The 16,372-nt window shown below is 39.3% G+C and overlaps 2 protein-coding genes across 2 annotated transcripts; both read left to right on the top strand.

The window, feature by feature from the left end:
- The first annotated feature begins 1,018 nt into the window (after positions 1 to 1,018).
- Positions 1,019 to 14,448, top strand: LOC309688147 (extracellular calcium-sensing receptor-like). The gene is made up of 8 exons (XM_082503621.1): positions 1,019 to 2,430; positions 6,387 to 6,471; positions 6,643 to 8,225; positions 8,437 to 8,734; positions 8,963 to 9,757; positions 9,955 to 10,161; positions 10,359 to 10,469; positions 14,363 to 14,448. The coding sequence occupies exons 3-7, from the start codon at positions 7,966 to 7,968 to the stop codon at positions 10,434 to 10,436; spliced, it is 1,638 nt and encodes a 545-aa protein (XP_082359747.1). The 5' UTR covers positions 1,019 to 2,430; positions 6,387 to 6,471; positions 6,643 to 7,965; the 3' UTR covers positions 10,437 to 10,469; positions 14,363 to 14,448.
- On the top strand, positions 14,201 to 16,148 carry LOC309688159 (extracellular calcium-sensing receptor-like). The gene is made up of 2 exons (XM_082503650.1): positions 14,201 to 15,997; positions 16,086 to 16,148. The coding sequence occupies exon 1, from the start codon at positions 14,464 to 14,466 to the stop codon at positions 15,274 to 15,276; it is 813 nt and encodes a 270-aa protein (XP_082359776.1). The 5' UTR covers positions 14,201 to 14,463; the 3' UTR covers positions 15,277 to 15,997; positions 16,086 to 16,148.
- Positions 16,149 to 16,372: the final 224 nt, after the last annotated feature.

The following is a 16,372-nucleotide window of genomic DNA, read 5'->3' as shown; positions in this document are numbered from 1 at the left end:
AATTAGTCAATCTTTTAAAACTACTTCTGCTTAAAATATCCATGTCAAGTTTTAATTATATTTTCATTGTTTTAACCCTTTAAATCCCAGTTTTATTACATGAGCGCCCTGTTTTTTTAGCCCCAAAAAACAAAAAAACTAAATATTTTCCAAAAAAAACATTTGAAGTAATATTTGTTTGTTATTATAATTAGGCCTTTAGATGGACTAAAGATTGGCACCAACAGTCATTTCGATCGCCTTTTATTTTTTTTCCAGGAGCGCATTTCATAAAATGCACACTATCGACCACGCCCAAAAAGTGCTATAAAAAATTTATATATTAATATTTTATTCCACTTTAAATTAGCCAATCTTTTAGACCTACTTCTCCTTGAAATATTCATGTCAAGTTTTAATTACATTTCGCGGATTTTAACCCTTTATATCCCGGTTTCGTCACATGAGCGCACTGCTTTTTTTGCCCCAAAAACATAAAACATAAAACATAAAATATTTTCCAAAAAAAACATTTGAAGTAATATTTTATTGTTATTATAATTAGGCCTTTAGATGGACAAAAGATTGGCACCAACATTAATTTCGATCCGTTTTTAATTTTTTTTGCAGAAGCCGAAAATGTCCCCAGGCGGCGCTGCTGCTCCTGCTCCCCCGGGGAGGAGTGCCTCTGCCGCGGGTGTGTTTCGCGCAGCGCCGGAGCATATGGTTCGGTTCCCGTGTCTGCAGCACACACTTCCGCTACCACGTGAAAACAAATACGTCATTTCCTGTTGATTAAAAAAAATTAATGCACCCTCAAACGATCCTAAGGGCAGAAAATGGTCCGGAACGAGCAGCGGGCCAAGCTGCTGCTGCACGCGGGAAATTAGTCTGCCTTTTCCGGGTATCTGTCTCGAGCAGGCCGCTGGAGAAGGTGTGTATGTTCCAGCAGGCGTCACATGTGGAACAAGGGCGCCACCCGGTGGCCAAATAAAAAATTACAATTCTAAGGCCCTGAGTCCAGAATGAAAGTGAAAGTTAAGCCATCACCACGACGTTAATGGTAATAATTGTACAGTGAAAAATAGCGTTTATAATGGGTTTCAATGGGGCACAAATCGGCCACGAGGTTCGATAGTGGATGTATGCCTTTTATTCAGCCATTTAAGCTCATTTAAAAAACTCAGACTGAAATTTTAAAATAAAATGGGAAAAAAATACATGTTTGAAAATTTGGCTATACTCCATTAAACACAGTGGAAATGGCGTGGAATTAAAAAACGGAAAGGCCACGAAATGGTCCCAGGTTCTACCAAGGGTTCAACAAAACTGTTTTTTTTTTAAATATCTTGCTGCATTTTGTATAAGTTCATACTCAAGTTTAAAACAACAACTACACTAAAGCTATTCTGTTATACCTATATGCAAAAAAAAAAAATAGTTCATAGTTCAGCAATACTGATCAATCTAATAAACTTAAACCTACACCATCCTCCCTATTCTGGTATTTTAAAGAGTACTTAGCGTAAATATTAAGCAACCTAACTAATAGGGTTCCAACTCCCAGCAACAACAAAAATAAATAAAAAATAGGGAACCACCCCTCACACTCCACCTCATGATGCTTAATCAACGTAATCAACCTTAATTTGATGCAGTGTGAAAAAAAAATGCACAGAAATTAATTATTTTTCAAGAAATATTAAATAGATTCAACATCTTTCTTCAACAAAATTGCAGACTGCACAGATGGTACCTTCTCAAAGGAAAAAGTACTATAGCTTACTAGGGTATATATATTAGACTTAATAGTCACTATATACAGTAATTGACTTCTATTCATTTTACATCAAATTAAAACTTTGGGTGTAAGATTCGGATAATTATTTATTAAAAGCTCGACATTTTAAATGAGAATAAGAAAGAAAAGTATGTCTTTGTGCCCCCTTTTCCCTGTTAATGCCCTATCGGCCCCCCTGGCTAAACTTTGCTAGATCCGCCCCTGCACAGTTACCAGCCGTCAGCTACGTAGAAAAAGATCCTCGAGTAGAAAGTAATAATAAATAAATTCTAACAACAGCTGATCAAGCTTAAAAGTGCTGCTGTTGTTCAGCCGCTGGTTTCCTCTTTCTGGTGCAAAGTGGGCCAAAAACAAACCAGAGACACGGACTCGCGACAGAAAAGCCGATCAGCTGATCATTAAGCAGTTTCATGATTGAAGTAGCAGCCCGAGAGCGAGAGGCAGTCGCTTGTTAAGCTTAACGCAGGAATGCTTTACAAACATTCAGAGATGGACTTACACACTTGCTTTACTTCTCTCGGGGATAACTTTGTCGGAGATGAAATGCCGGGTTGCTAGCGAAGCTCCACATGCTATCCAGACCACAGGTCCCGCATGCCACAGCCGCTCTATCACGTGATGCATACTGCTCGACGTGCTAACGTTCTGAGGTGAGTTACGGCGTGTTGCAAGTTTTGTGAGGTGCTTTCGTGATATTTAATGGATCGGATTACATTTTTTATTTTTCTCCGATATCCGATCCAGTAATTTAGGTCAGTATCGGACCGATACCGATACGTAATATCGGATCGGTCCATCTCTACTTTATGTATGAGGACTTTGTAGAGGAGAGGCTGTTTGTGTGGGTGAACCAGTGGTTCACTGGACCAACAGGCTAAAGCCAGATCTGATTTTTCCATGCTGGGTCAGTATACAGACCAAGCTGGCAGAGCAGATGTCCATTGGATGCAATCAGCAATATTTTATGCGATAAAATGCAGCTCATCCAAACAACATAACTGGTCATTTTACAGACTAATGAGAAAGTATCGAGTAGTGTAACAAATAACTTTAGCCTAGGTTACTCATTGAACATTAAGGACATCTGCACTGCCAGCTGATGTGACGCTTGGTTTTTCCACATGACTCAATGGCAAACACAGAACAGACAGTGTCAACTTCAACTTATGTGTCTGGTGAACCACCGATGTAACTGACTCAAGCAAGTATCCACACAACTGTCATTTGCAAAGTGATCTACAAACCCAAACATTACGGCCCACAGGTGGATTACCCCATTTCAGTGCATCTAGCAAAAAAATTTAACACTAAACAACCAACCTAGTGACATCAGGTTCTGTACTGATACAAGATGGTGCTACACATGATGTAAAATCATTATACACTTTATCTTAAACCACACTTCAAAGACATTGTTAAATCCACGACAGTTTCTTAGAGTAGGGTCCAATGTTGTAAATTTTCCTCAGCATGTCATGTAAACTTCAGAATGAAATTAGTATCAGACTGATGACAGATCTTAATATCACATCTATGCATCACAGATGTGAAAGTGGAAGTGAATGGATGACCGTAACTTACTCTAAGAGTACTGTATAACCGTACTCTATAAAAGTATGTATTGGAAAAATATTTTTTCTACATATCCATTTGTAAGGAATTGTGATTTACATTGTTAATTCATATTTAAATGAACCTGTGTATATCCTTATTTTACCGATATGAACCTACATTAAATGTGTATGTGAGGGCGCTGTGCATGTGAGGGCGCTGCTCCTGTGGCGATCTGAAGCAGGTGTTTATTAGTGTTTTCTTTCTCTTTTTCTTTTTGCTTTTAACTTTGTTTTAACTCTGTTCTTAACCGTGGTTTTAACTTTTTGCCGAGATGGAGATCTTCTACACGTTAGTTTTATTGTTGTTGGCGATATTCACCTGGAGTCATTCACTCTCACTGACAATCACTTATACACGCGAGGAACTACTTGGATTACGGTGGTCCTGTTTGTCTATGTACGACTCTTCTAATGCTCGGACAGATGTGATTCTTGGTGGCGGCTTTGGGACCCCTGTCAGATTGGATCGGAACTGTGGAGTAACACGTAAATCTCACGGAGGAGGGGTTTGTTTGTATATTAACCAGGGCTGGTGTAATAATTTTACTGTGCGGGAACGGTTGTGTCTTCCTGACATCGAGCTCCTTTCAGTATCTGTCAGGCCTTTTTACTTACCGAGGGAGTTCCCTCAAATTTTTGTCACTGTTGTTTACATTCATCCTGAGGCTGACATTAAAGTTGCTGCCGATGCCATTTTTAAAGTGGTACACAATCTGCAGACTCTCTCACCGGATGCTCCTAATTTTATTCTTGGTGATTTTAACAATTGTAATCTTAAGAAATCACTGAACAATTTCTTTCAATATGTCACTTGTCCTACAAGGAATAACAAAATCCTGGATTTGTGTTATGGACCAATTAAGGGGGCATATAAGTCTGTGGCTGGACCTGCGCTAGATTCTTCGGATCACAATGTTATTCACCTCCTCCCTGCTTACAGATTTGTGATTAGGAGGGAGAAGGCCTGTGTGAAGCGGACTAATGTCTGGACAAAAGACAGTTGTGTTGCCCTTCAGGGGTGTTTTGATTGCACTGACTGGTCCTTGTTTCAAGAGAGCACTTCTGATTTGGATGAACTCACTGATGTGGTGTGTAGCTACATCTCATTTTGCAAAGACTCTGTGGTTCCAGTCAGAGAATTTAAGACTTTCCCTAATAACAAACCGTGGCTCTCTAAAGATACTAAGGATCTGATTCTTAAAAGTAAAATTGCTTTTAACGAGGGAGACGTTCCCACTATGAGAATATTGAGGAAGGAGGTGAGGGCTGCAATAAAGATCGCCAAGATGTTGTACAGAAATAAGATTGACGCAGAACTCAGCAGTAACAACCTCAAAAGAGCTTGGCTTGGTATGAAAACAATGGCAGGGCTACACACGAAAGGTAAAAGTAGCATTACCTTAGAGGGGTTTACCTCTGACAAACATCTGGCAGACAGTCTTAACAGTTTTTACCTTCGTTTTGAGAACTATGACTGTTCTAGGCAGACCAGCACACTGAGGGAAAAGACTATCACTCCCCCATCTATTTATATTGATGAGAGGGGGGTAGCTAATCTCTTTAGACACACCAAAAGCAAGAGTCCTGGACCTGACAACATCTGTGGACAGGTACTGAGAACTTGTGCTGATCAGCTGAGTGGGATTTTTCACTATATCTTCTCACTTTCTTTAGAGCTACAGACAGTACCTAAGATTTAGAAACATGCTATTATTGTTCCTGTTGATAAGGGCAGTTCTACTAAAGCACTGAATGATTTTAGGCCTGTGGCTCTGACTTCTTTAGTGATGAAGACATTTGAGAAGATAATTAAGAAGGAGATTTTAATGCAGGTTGAACACCATCTTGACCCCTTCCACACTGTAAAAACGATAACTAGTAATTGTTGATTTGATTAAAGTTTTCAAATTAAACTGACTTAGAAATAAAACTTTCCATTTACAACCTGAAAAAGCATGTCTGCCCAACAAATTTCTTCCATTGTTGTCCTAACTAAGATTTTCTAGAGAGCATAACAAAGATTATCATCTTTTGAGTAGATTTTTCGAGTCAAGTTGGGAACCAGTGCGAAACCCCGTAGATGACTGGCACACGTGGTCTGTGCCAAGTTTGAACTAGACCAAACGAGCCTGAGCAGACCTGAGCTGTGTGATAGATAGTGGTTTGTCAATGTGTTCTGGACTGAAAACCTGCTAAGAAAATTTGAAGACACGTGTCCAAAGTTGGATGGAAATTAAAATTTTTCGACCATTACAGATTTTACCTGGTCTGAAGTTGGAGTGTATTTTTTGAACAGGACAAGCTGACTATTTGCCCTAGCAGGTAAGCTAACGAGATCTATTATTAGGATTTTCTACAAGCGCCTAGGCTGCATCCTCCTCAGGACCCAGGAGGGTGGAATGAGTAAAACACTGAAAAAAAGCCAAACAATAACATATTTAAGTTATCTAAGTGACTTATATATCATGCTTAAGCTAGCGAAGGACCGCGTGGGGGGTTTGAAAATGATATACCAGCTAGCTACCATAGCCGGTGGTAACAGACGTCTCCGAAAACATAGAAGCATGTTTGCAAATATGTGTTATCTTAATAAACTGAGCAGATATTTGAAATGTACACAGCTACATTCTCGCCTGAAAATATCTTAAAAGTTTACTTTGTGACCCAGAAAGGGTAATAAGAGTAATATTAAAACTAAGTGGCTTCCGCCATTGTTGGAGACTAGAATCAGCTGGGCCGCGCTATGAATTCTGGCATAGGGTGGGCCACGAAGGATACACCTGACCCATCCTTCAAAGCTGTGGAAAGTATGGTATTGTTTTGAGAGCCTTTGTGTTGGTGGAGTATTGATTTTATGTACAATTCCACGGGTAGACGCGATCTGTACGGTCCGACTTCGCACATGCGCAGTAAGGATCAGGGAGTCCAATCCGTAACTCGTTTTTTTTTCTGTTATATTGAAATGTTTCATTATTGCAAACATTTTCTCTCAGGCGGAGAGAGGTTGTAGAGTGTCAGCCTATGGTGTCCAGTGTGTGTGTCCAGGAGAGATGACCTGCACTGTTTTACTCTGAGGAGGTAAGACTGTCCTAATTTATTTATAATTTAATTATAAAGAAGAACCAAGTTGGCAGAACTTGTAAATCTTAGTTAAGTCAACAACAGTTGCAAAAGTTGAGAAAACTCAAAAATCTCTTGCATCATGTTGCCTTGAAATTTTACGTTTTCTCAACTTTTTCTTTTTTACAGTGCAGTTCGCCTATAGAGCAGGGAGAGGTGTGGAGGACGCTGTTGTCACACTCCTGCATCTCTTGTATAAGCATCTTGAGGCCCCCCACACCCATGCAAGATTATTATTTGCTGACTTTTCATCTGCATTTAATACAATTCAACCTCTCTTACTCGCTGACAGGCTTTACAATCATTTCAAGCTTGAATCAAAATCACCAAGAACTAGTCTGGTCGGCTGGGTGACAGACTTTCTGATCAATAGGTCACAATGTGTGAGGGTGAATTATGTATTTTCTGATGTGCTTTCCTCCTCTACTGGATCACCCCAGGGTTGTTGCCTCTCTCCCCTTCTGTTCATTCTGTACACGGAGTGTCGCAGCAATTTCACAAACAGACACATCCTGAAGTTTGCTGACGACACAGTAATCGTCAGTCTTCTAGTGGGGGATGAGTCAGGCCATGGACAGGTTGTAGATGATTTTGTGAATTGGTGTGATGAGTCCTTCCTTTCCCTTAATGTGTCAAAAACTAAAGACATGATTATTGATTTTAGGAAGTCCTCTTATAGCTCATCACCCACTATCATTAAAACTGCCGATATTGGGATCATTGAGAGTTATAAATATCTAGGTGTGGTACTTGACCATAAACTGTGTTTTGAATCTCATGCTGATGCCACTACTAAAAAAGTTAAACAAAGACTGTTCTTTTTAAGGAAAATGAGATCTTTTAATGTCTCATCTGAGATGTTGTCCTTGTTTTATAGAAGTTTTATCGAATCTGTGATGTCTTTTTGTATTGCTGCCTGGTTTGGTAACCTGACGGTGAAGAATAAGAATCGGTTGGGACTTCTGGTAAAAACTGCTAGCAAACTTTCAGGGCGCTGGCAAGATGGACTTTTGGCCATTTACAATAGAAATGTGCTTAGAAAGGCTCATTCTATTATTAATTGTGTGAACCATCCACAGTGAGTTTGAGTTGTTGCCTTCCGGCCGCCATTTTAGAGTACCTCCGAGGAGGACTAAAAGACTCCAGGTCTCTTTTATCCCTACGGTGTCTTGTCTCCTTTATGGCAAATAATTGTCCTTGAACTTTCTATCATTATTATTGTTATTATTATTTTATAGTATTGTTCTGTTTATTTTTATCCTCCTGCTGCTAAACTAATTTCCCCTTGTGGGACAATAAAGAAATTGAATTGAATTGAATAAATGGCAAAGTTGGGCATGTCCCTCATTTTGCTGACACTGGGAATGAACTCTCTCTATTCAGTTATTTCTTATGCTGCACCAAAAGGTATAAATACCAGAATAACTATTTCATCTTCATTACAGTACTCTAATGCCACTAAGTGGTTTAGCTCAAGTAATGGCATCAACACAAAGATGGCCTGAAAAGGGATGGGCACTTCTGCAACTGCTGTTAGTGGCATCTGCCTCTTCTGCTGAGGAGCCAGTGTGCAGGCGTAGAGGAGATCCTGAGAAACCACTGCTATCTAAGAATGGAGATATTATACTGGGTGGGGTGTTCTCTTTTCACGCAAGCTGGAAAGACAGAACAGATACCTACATGATCAAACCTCTGGCACTACAATGTATCAGGTAAATGACAAGATACAAATCCATTTACATTTAAGGAATCTGTTGGGAATCAAAAGAAGAGTAAAATGTATTTTGATTTTCTCAGTTGTTTAAAGTCCTTTTCACACGAAATGGTTTTGTTTCTATTTAAACATTAATCCATAAATATTTGTGTCTGTTTTAAGGAACACAATGCAATGCTAATTATTCCTAAATGTTTGTCTCAATTAAGTTTAAATTTCAGAGATTTGCAGTTTGCCCAGGCTATGCTTTTTGCCATTGAGGAAATTAATAACAGCACAGACCTACTGCCGGTAGTCACTCTGGGCTATAAAATCTATGATGATTGTGGATCTGATGCCAGAAGTGCAGGAGTTACCCTGGCTTTAGCTAATGGTAATGAAATTGTGTCTGTACCGTCAAAGACACCGTGTACCAGACCTGCACATGTGCAGGCCATTATAGGAGCGACCTCTTCTTCTACAACCAGAGCAGTATCTACTGTCATCGGACCTTTTTTTATACCAGTGGTGGGTATTTTATATATTTAATCTTTTTTTTAAATCTTTGAATACTTTTAAAAAATATTTTATTTTCTTAGATCAAAGCTTTGCCTGGTACATTTTATGTACTCAGTACTGAGGGGAATTGTCATTTTTGTATTTTTACAGTAATACAGAATCTTTTATTTTTAACCATTTCATTTTTTTTTCATCTTGTGTCTTTTTCATTTATAAGTTTTTCATTTTTTATTCTAGATCAGCTACTTTGCTACATGTGCTTGTCTCAGTGACAAAACCAAGTACCCATCCTTCCTCAGAACAATACCCAGTGACTACTACCAGAGCAGAGCCCTGGCCCATTTGGTCAAGTATTTTGGATGGACTTGGGTTGGAGCTATCAGAACAAACAGTGATTATGGAAATAATGGCATGGCCACATTCACAGAAACTGCACAGCAGCTGGGCATCTGTCTGGAGTATTCAGTATCTTTCTTTAGAACAGATCCATCTGCCAAGATACAAAGGATAATTGACATTATAAAGGCTTCAACCTCCAAGGTGATTGTTACATTCCTTGCCCGTGCAGATTTTCATGTGCTGCTACGAGAGTTTTCATACCATAACTTGTCTGGGTATCAGTGGATAGGCAGTGAGACTTGGATATTTGATTCACGAACTGCAGAAATGGACACACATCACATACTGGATGGTGCCATAGGTCTTTCCATTCCTAAAGCACATGTCACTGGCCTGAGAGAGTTCGTACTGAATGAGAAGCCGCTGAATTCATCAAACAATGAACTGTTTACTGAGTTCTGGGAGACATTATTTAGTTGTAAGTTTAAGGAGTTGAAGTCATCATCAGACATTCAGAGAGAGTGTACTGGACATGAAGATATGACTGGAGTTCAAAATAGCTTCATTGACATGTCTCTCATGCCTCTCTTTAACAATGTCTACAAAGGAGTGTATGCAGTGGCCCATGCACTTCACAATATCCTCAGCTGTAATAAAACATGTAACAAAAATGTGCAGCTAGATCCATTCACGGTGAGATTTTTAGTAATTTACATTACAATGTTCACATTAAGATACATTATTAAAAAGATATTTTAGTTAAAAATATTTTCAAGAACTTCATTTTGCAGTTCTTCTGTATATTTTTCAGTCAGTAGGTGTGCAAAATCTTTGTCACGCAATAAATTGAGTCATAACATATTTCTTAGGTTCTGCAACACATACGAAAGATCCATTTCACAACTAAGGAAGGAGATGAGGTTCACTTTGATGAGAATGGAGATCCAGCAGCAAAGTATGACATTATAAATTGGCAGCCAAAAGAAAACGGCGTTGTGGAGTTTGTCACAGTTGGTCTTTATAATCCATCATTAGTTCAAGAAAAACAGCTAAATCTGCAAAACAAGTATTTAATTTGGGCAAGAAACTCAAAGCAGGTAAGCTATCGTACAATTTCATTGTTTTTATGTTTTTGTTCTTTTTTTCATTTTATACATATTTACATACTTTGTTTATTTTGGTTTTGATGCATCAAGATTAAGAGGGGCTTTTTTGACTAAGAACATCAAAGAGACATTTTTTTCTATGTCTATACACATTTAAAATTTATTGATTATCCAGGTTCCTGTGTCAGTTTGCAGTGAGAAATGTCCCCCAGGAACACGCAAAGTTCTCCAGAAAGGAAGGCCTGTTTGCTGCTATGACTGTATAAGATGTGCAGAGGGAGAAATCAGCAACGTTACAGGTGTGGTTATATTTCATTTTAACTTTGGTGTGTTGCAAAGCAATGCTACATATGTAGGAAGGCCATACAAGAACTATTTAATCATTTTGATTAATGTTTTCATGCAGAGATAACCTCCATCTAGAATGCCTGATTAAAATATTTGAAAATATTTAACTCATTGCCACAGATTAGTATATCTCCTTGCACTTTCTATTACAGCTTGGTTATAAATTGATAACCACATAACATCAAAGTATTATCATTGTAGCAACACTGATTACAGTAAAGTAATATTATGCTGGAATTTATGTTATTGAATCATAAGGGCTCAAAAATTAGGTGTAATACTGTAGAAATACAGCTCAGTAATAGAGTGGTAATAGTAGGTTAACAGGGCAGTTTCCAAGTAATAACTGCTGAATTACTACTGAATTACTACCCTACTATTACCACTTTAGTACTGAGCTGTAATAAAACGTGCTACCTTATATACCAGCTAGTCCAACTTCGTGCTACCTCCTTCCCCTGTGGGTGGTCTATGCTTCAAGTTCGGGTCCTCTACAGGACGTGTGGGGCTTGAGAGTCCTGCGCAGTATCTTTGCTGTTCTTAGGACTGCGCTCTTCTGGACAGAGATCTCGGATGTTGTTCCTGGCATCTGCTGGAGCCACTCACCTAGCTTGGGAGTCACTGCACCTAACACTCCGATTACCACTGGGACCACTGTTACCTTCACCCTCCACATCTTCTTGAGCTCTTCTCTGATACCTTGGTCCAGTTTCTCATGTTCCTTACAATGCAATACAATACAATTTTATTTATATAGCACATTTAAAACCAAAGGTAGACCAAAGTGCTTCACAATAATGCAATAAATCATTGATATAAAACATTAACAAAACAAAACAAGTACAAAACAAGCACCAGTACTAATACTAACAGACAGGAAGCACTAATTAAACCAGGAGTGTGGGCAAAATAAAATAGATATCGGGCCTCAGTTCAGAGATAGGGTCAATTCAAAATATAAAATATTATCTAGGAGAATCAGGAATAATGCAGTAAAAGGTTAAAATAGATTAGATAAGAGCATTAGCTAGTGGGGAATGCCAAATTAATTAGGTACGTTTTCAACCATGTTTTGAAAGATTGAACAGAGTCCAAGGCACGAATAGTAACAGGAAGACTATTCCAGAGGCAGCTGAGACAAAAGCACCATCGCCCCTGGTCTTTAGGCAGGACCTAGGTTGGACCAGGAGTAGTTGACCAGATGATCTTAATGCTTGAGTATACAAGCTAAGAAGGTCGGCAAGATTGCTAGGAGCAACATTATTTAAAATTTTAAAGGTAAGCAACAAGATTTTAAAATCAATACGATATTTGATGGGTAGCCAATGTAAGTCAGCAAGAACTGGAGCAATGGAAGCAAATTTTTGGGTTCAGGTTGGAGACGAGCCCCAGCATTTTGAACAAGCTGAAGTCTATGAAGGTGTACGGATTGAAGACCAAAGTAAAGGGAATTGCAGTAGTTTAATCTGGAAGTCACAAAAATGTGTTTAAGTTTTTCAAGATTGTTGCACGGTATAAAATGTTTGGCTTTAGCGATTTGGCGCAATTGATAAAAGCCAGATTTGACTACTGGGGACACTTGTTTATCGAGCTTAAATGAACTGTCCAGGAAAACACCTAGATTGCTTACAGTGTCAGAGAGGAAGATGGCAAGTGGCCCAAATAGAAAGGCTAACTGGTCCTGAGGGATATGACTATCAAACACCACAATCTCAGTTTTCCTTTCATTCAAAATAAGAAAATTGGCTGACACTCAATCTTTGACCTCTTTCATGCAATCTAACAAGCAGTCCAGTGAAAATGACAAATCATCAGTCAATTGAAAATAAATTTGAATGTCGTCAGCATAATAGTGGTAAGCGATTTTATATCAAAAATAGAGCCCAGAGATAGCAGGTACAAAGAAAACAACAAAGAGCCCAGCACAGACCCCTGGGGCCACAACAAAGAGGAGCCATGGTGGATGAATAACATCCCATCTTCACAGAAAAAGACCTTAAACCAGTTAAGGGCAGAACCCTTAATGCCTAAAGCATATTCTAGCTTCTTTAAAAGAATATTATGGTCCACCATGTCAAAAGCTAAAGACAAGTCCAATAAAATTAAAAAAGCAGGGCAACCTGAGTCAGTAATTAAAAGAAGATTGTAGAAGACCCTCAGCAGAGCTGTTTCAGTACTGTAGCGTAGTTTAAAACCAGACTGAAATTTGTCACCAATATTTGTGTTTAAGTAGGCCTGTAGTTGCAAAAAGACAATTTTCTCTAAAACTTTAAATAAGAACGGGAGTTTGGAGATCGGTCTATAGTTCGCAAGTTCATTGTGGTCAAGGCTGGGTTTTTTTTTAGAACAGGTTGCACTATTGTGTGTTTAAAAGCAGTTGGGAGACAGCCCACCAGTACTGATAGGTCCATCAAAGATAGAATGTAAGGCCCCATTACATCAAAACCATCCTTAATAATGCAGGAGGGGAGAATGTCATGTACAGAATTTGAACTTCTCAGCTGTTCAATTAATCTCTTGAGGTTGGAGAGTGGGATTGGCTCAAACTGATAAAAAGTCGACAGAAATCTTGAAGTAGGAAGAGGATTCACCACAGAAGGGTGTAAAAGTGAGGCCCATAACAATACAATTTTTCTTGTAAAATTATTTAAAAATTGCTCACAGAGAGCTGGGGAGGCCAAATCCAACATTCCAGGACAAGGATCGATCACAGAGTTAAAGATCTTGAACAGGATTCGGGGGTTATGACTATTAGTTATAATAATATCCAACAGGAAAAATGCTATAGCTGTCTTAACAGAGTCCTGGTATATAGAACGGTTCCTGCGTAGAGTGTCAAGGGATACTTGAAGATTGTCTTTTTTACAATTCCTCTCAGATGGACGAAAGACACATCGCAAGGCTTATATAGAGTCATTTAACTAAGGTTAAGATGAAGATCTGGGACTTTTCAACTTTACTGGGGCCACTGTGTCCAGAATAGAGGAGCAGGTGACAACATAGAATTAACAACATCATCAACCAAGGGGGGTGTATAACATGTAGTGCTATCAGCACGCTATGTCTATGACTACAGCTGTCTTCTTCTGCTTGTCTACCACTACAATGTCAGGTTGGTTAGCCATCTCCATTTTGTCCATCTGTATCTAAAAGCCCCACAGAATCTTAACTCGGTCATTCTCGAGGGGGTTTCTCCCAATTTGACCTTGGGACTTGCAGACCATACTCGGCACAGATGTTTCTGTATATTATGCCAGCCACTTGGTTACTGCGTTCCATGTATGCCCTGCCAGCTAGCAACATGCATCATGCTGTTATGTGCTGGATTGTCTCAGGAGCATCTTTACAACTTGCACCTGGGGTCTTGCCTGGTGTGATAGACCCCAGCCTCTATGGATCTTGTGCTCAGAGCTTGTTCCTCTGCTGCCATGGTTAGTGCCTCTGTACTGTCTTTCAATCCAGCTTTTTCCAGGCACTGGTAGAATTTCTGGATGTCAGCCACTTCCTCTGTTTGCCATCATACATATTGTGTAGGGGCCTATTCTTCTACGATGGTTCCTCCTCTTCCTCCTCTTTCTTGGATCTCTCTCTCTCTCTCTCTCTCTCTCTCTATATATATATATATATATATATATATATATATGCATACTCCTTTATAATGCTGGGGAAAAGAGTACCACATTCATATTCTCTGATGAGATGATCACAAAACAGTGTAGCAGTCATTCAATAATAATGTTGTTTTTCAACTTCTAATTCTAAAGCACCAGTTGAATATATCATGGCAGAGGCATACAAAACTGTACTGAGTAAATGTAACATCTGCTTCAATATTAATTTCCAGATTCTATCACCTGTGTGAGATGTCTCCCTGAGTTTTGGTCAAATGAAAGAAGAGATGCCTGTATAAAGAAGGAAGTGGTGTTTCTATCATATGAAGACATTATGGGTGCACTGCTGACTGCAGCATCTTTATTTGGGGCATGCATGACAATTGGTGTGATACTTATTTTCTTCAAGTACAGGAAAACTCCTATTGTCAGGGCAAACAACTCTGAACTGAGCTTCCTGCTGCTCTTCTCCTTAATTCTGTGCTTCCTGTGTTCTCTGACCTTCATTGGTCAGCCCTCTGATTGGTCCTGCATGTTCCGCCATGTAGCATTTGGCATCACCTTTGTCCTCTGTATCTCTTGTCTTCTGGGAAAAACAATGGTTGTTTTAATGGCCTTCAGAGCTACACGTCCAGGTAGTAATGTTAAAAAATGGTTTGGGCAGACACAGCAGAGACTCTGTGTTACAGCATTTACTCTTATACAAGTTAACATATGTATCATTTGGTTAACAACTTCTCCTCCTTTTCCATTTAAGAATTTTAAGGAAATCAAAGACAAGATCACATTGGAGTGTGCTCTTGGCTCAGTTGTGGGCTTTTGGGCTGTGCTTGGTTATATAGGACTTCTGGCTATTTTATGTTTTATTTTTGCATTTTTAGCTCGAAAGCTACCCGATAATTTCAACGAAGCCAAGTTTATCACTTTCAGCATGCTGATATTCTGTGCAGTATGGATTACATTTGTCCCATCATATGTCAGCTCCCCAGGGAAGTTCAGTGTTGCTGTAGAAATTTTTGCCATACTTGCTTCCAGTTTTGGACTGCTAATTTGCATCTTCATACCCAAATGTTATATAATCTTAATGAAACCTGAGAAGAATACAAAGAAATACATGATGGGGAAGAAGGCACCAAATTCACTCTGAAAAATGAATGTGGTAAAATGGGATTTTAATTTGATCATTTGTACATAATTAGTTTGTCACCATCCTGTCAGAATAGAAAGAAGCTGTCAGCAGGATACACTCCAATTGATACTGTCTTTATAGAAACTACTTCTCCTTTTTGATGCATTTTAATCACTTATTCAAACAAGAAACCATACCAAGTTAGTGATAGCTAAAGGTTATTGAGTCATTCACACATTCATCATGACATGCTTTTATATTGTTCTGTAAAACTCGGGAAGGTTTTGATTTGAATAATATGCAAATGAAGGTAAAATCAGTAAGAGTATCTATAATTCTCTATCTTGTTTGTTTTAATTTTCAAGAAGCCTCTATGTGTATCCATTGTTAAAATTTAGTGTGCAGCACAGTCTAAAAGATGACAATCGCTGGTTTGCGTTTTCCATGTACCGTATTTGTCACGGCTAGACGGTCCTCATCGGTCGCCTTGCCAATTTTTGTTGTGTTTGTGTGTACTTTGTGGTGCTCTCCTCTCCATCCTGTGCATGTGTGTTTGTATGCTGGAACGTGTACTTCCGGAAGCCGTGGCACGGAACGGCAGCTGACCCGGGGGGAGTATCCTGAGCTGGAATCGTCGCACCTGTGCTTAATCACTTCGCCGGCTACTACTAATCCGAAGCAGACCTATTTAACGGTGCAGTCGAGTCACAACCAACGCTGGAACGTTGAGCTAAACCGGGTAGCGTAGTCGCGATTAGCATACCTAGTTTGTGAAGGAGAGAGAAATTTTTCGTTACCGTGCGTATGTTTTTCTCATCTGCCTCCAGGATCCAGGGATCGAAGGAGGAGCGGGCACAAGGAGTTGTTTTGGGTTGTCACTGCACTGTCACCACGGGGAGAAGCCACCGTATCACTGCACTGCCCTTTTTGGATTACAGACTCGAACTGTTGCCTTATTTTTTCACTGTGAATAAATTCACTGTCACTCTGCAAGGAGTCTCGCACCTGAGTCCTTTAACCCAATTCACCATGACAGAATTTTTCTGACTATAAGGCACACTGTCGATGAACGGGTCTGTTTTCATACGTAACGTGCACCAAATTAAAAGGGGCA

The sequence above is a fragment of the Aulonocara stuartgranti genome (assembly GCF_965226115.1).
Source record: "Aulonocara stuartgranti genome assembly, chromosome: 14".
Taxonomy (NCBI): Eukaryota; Metazoa; Chordata; class Actinopteri; order Cichliformes; family Cichlidae; genus Aulonocara; species Aulonocara stuartgranti.
The sequence above is the reverse complement of the archived record's forward strand: the minus strand, read 5'-3'. Positions and strand labels throughout refer to the sequence as shown.

Bases quoted from the DNA above. Each gene is read 5' to 3' on its own strand.
- LOC309688159 (XM_082503650.1), top strand. From the start codon at position 14,464: ATGGGTGCACTGCTGACTGCAGCATCTTTATTTGGGGCATGCATGACA.
- LOC309688147 (XM_082503621.1), top strand. From the start codon at position 7,966: ATGCCACTAAGTGGTTTAGCTCAAGTAATGGCATCAACACAAAGATGG. The intron at 8,226-8,436 runs GTAAATGACAAG...GTCTCAATTAAG, and splicing joins CTGGCACTACAATGTATCAG to TTTAAATTTCAGAGATTTGC. The intron at 10,162-10,358 runs GTAAGCTATCGT...TTCCTGTGTCAG, and splicing joins GGGCAAGAAACTCAAAGCAG to TTTGCAGTGAGAAATGTCCC.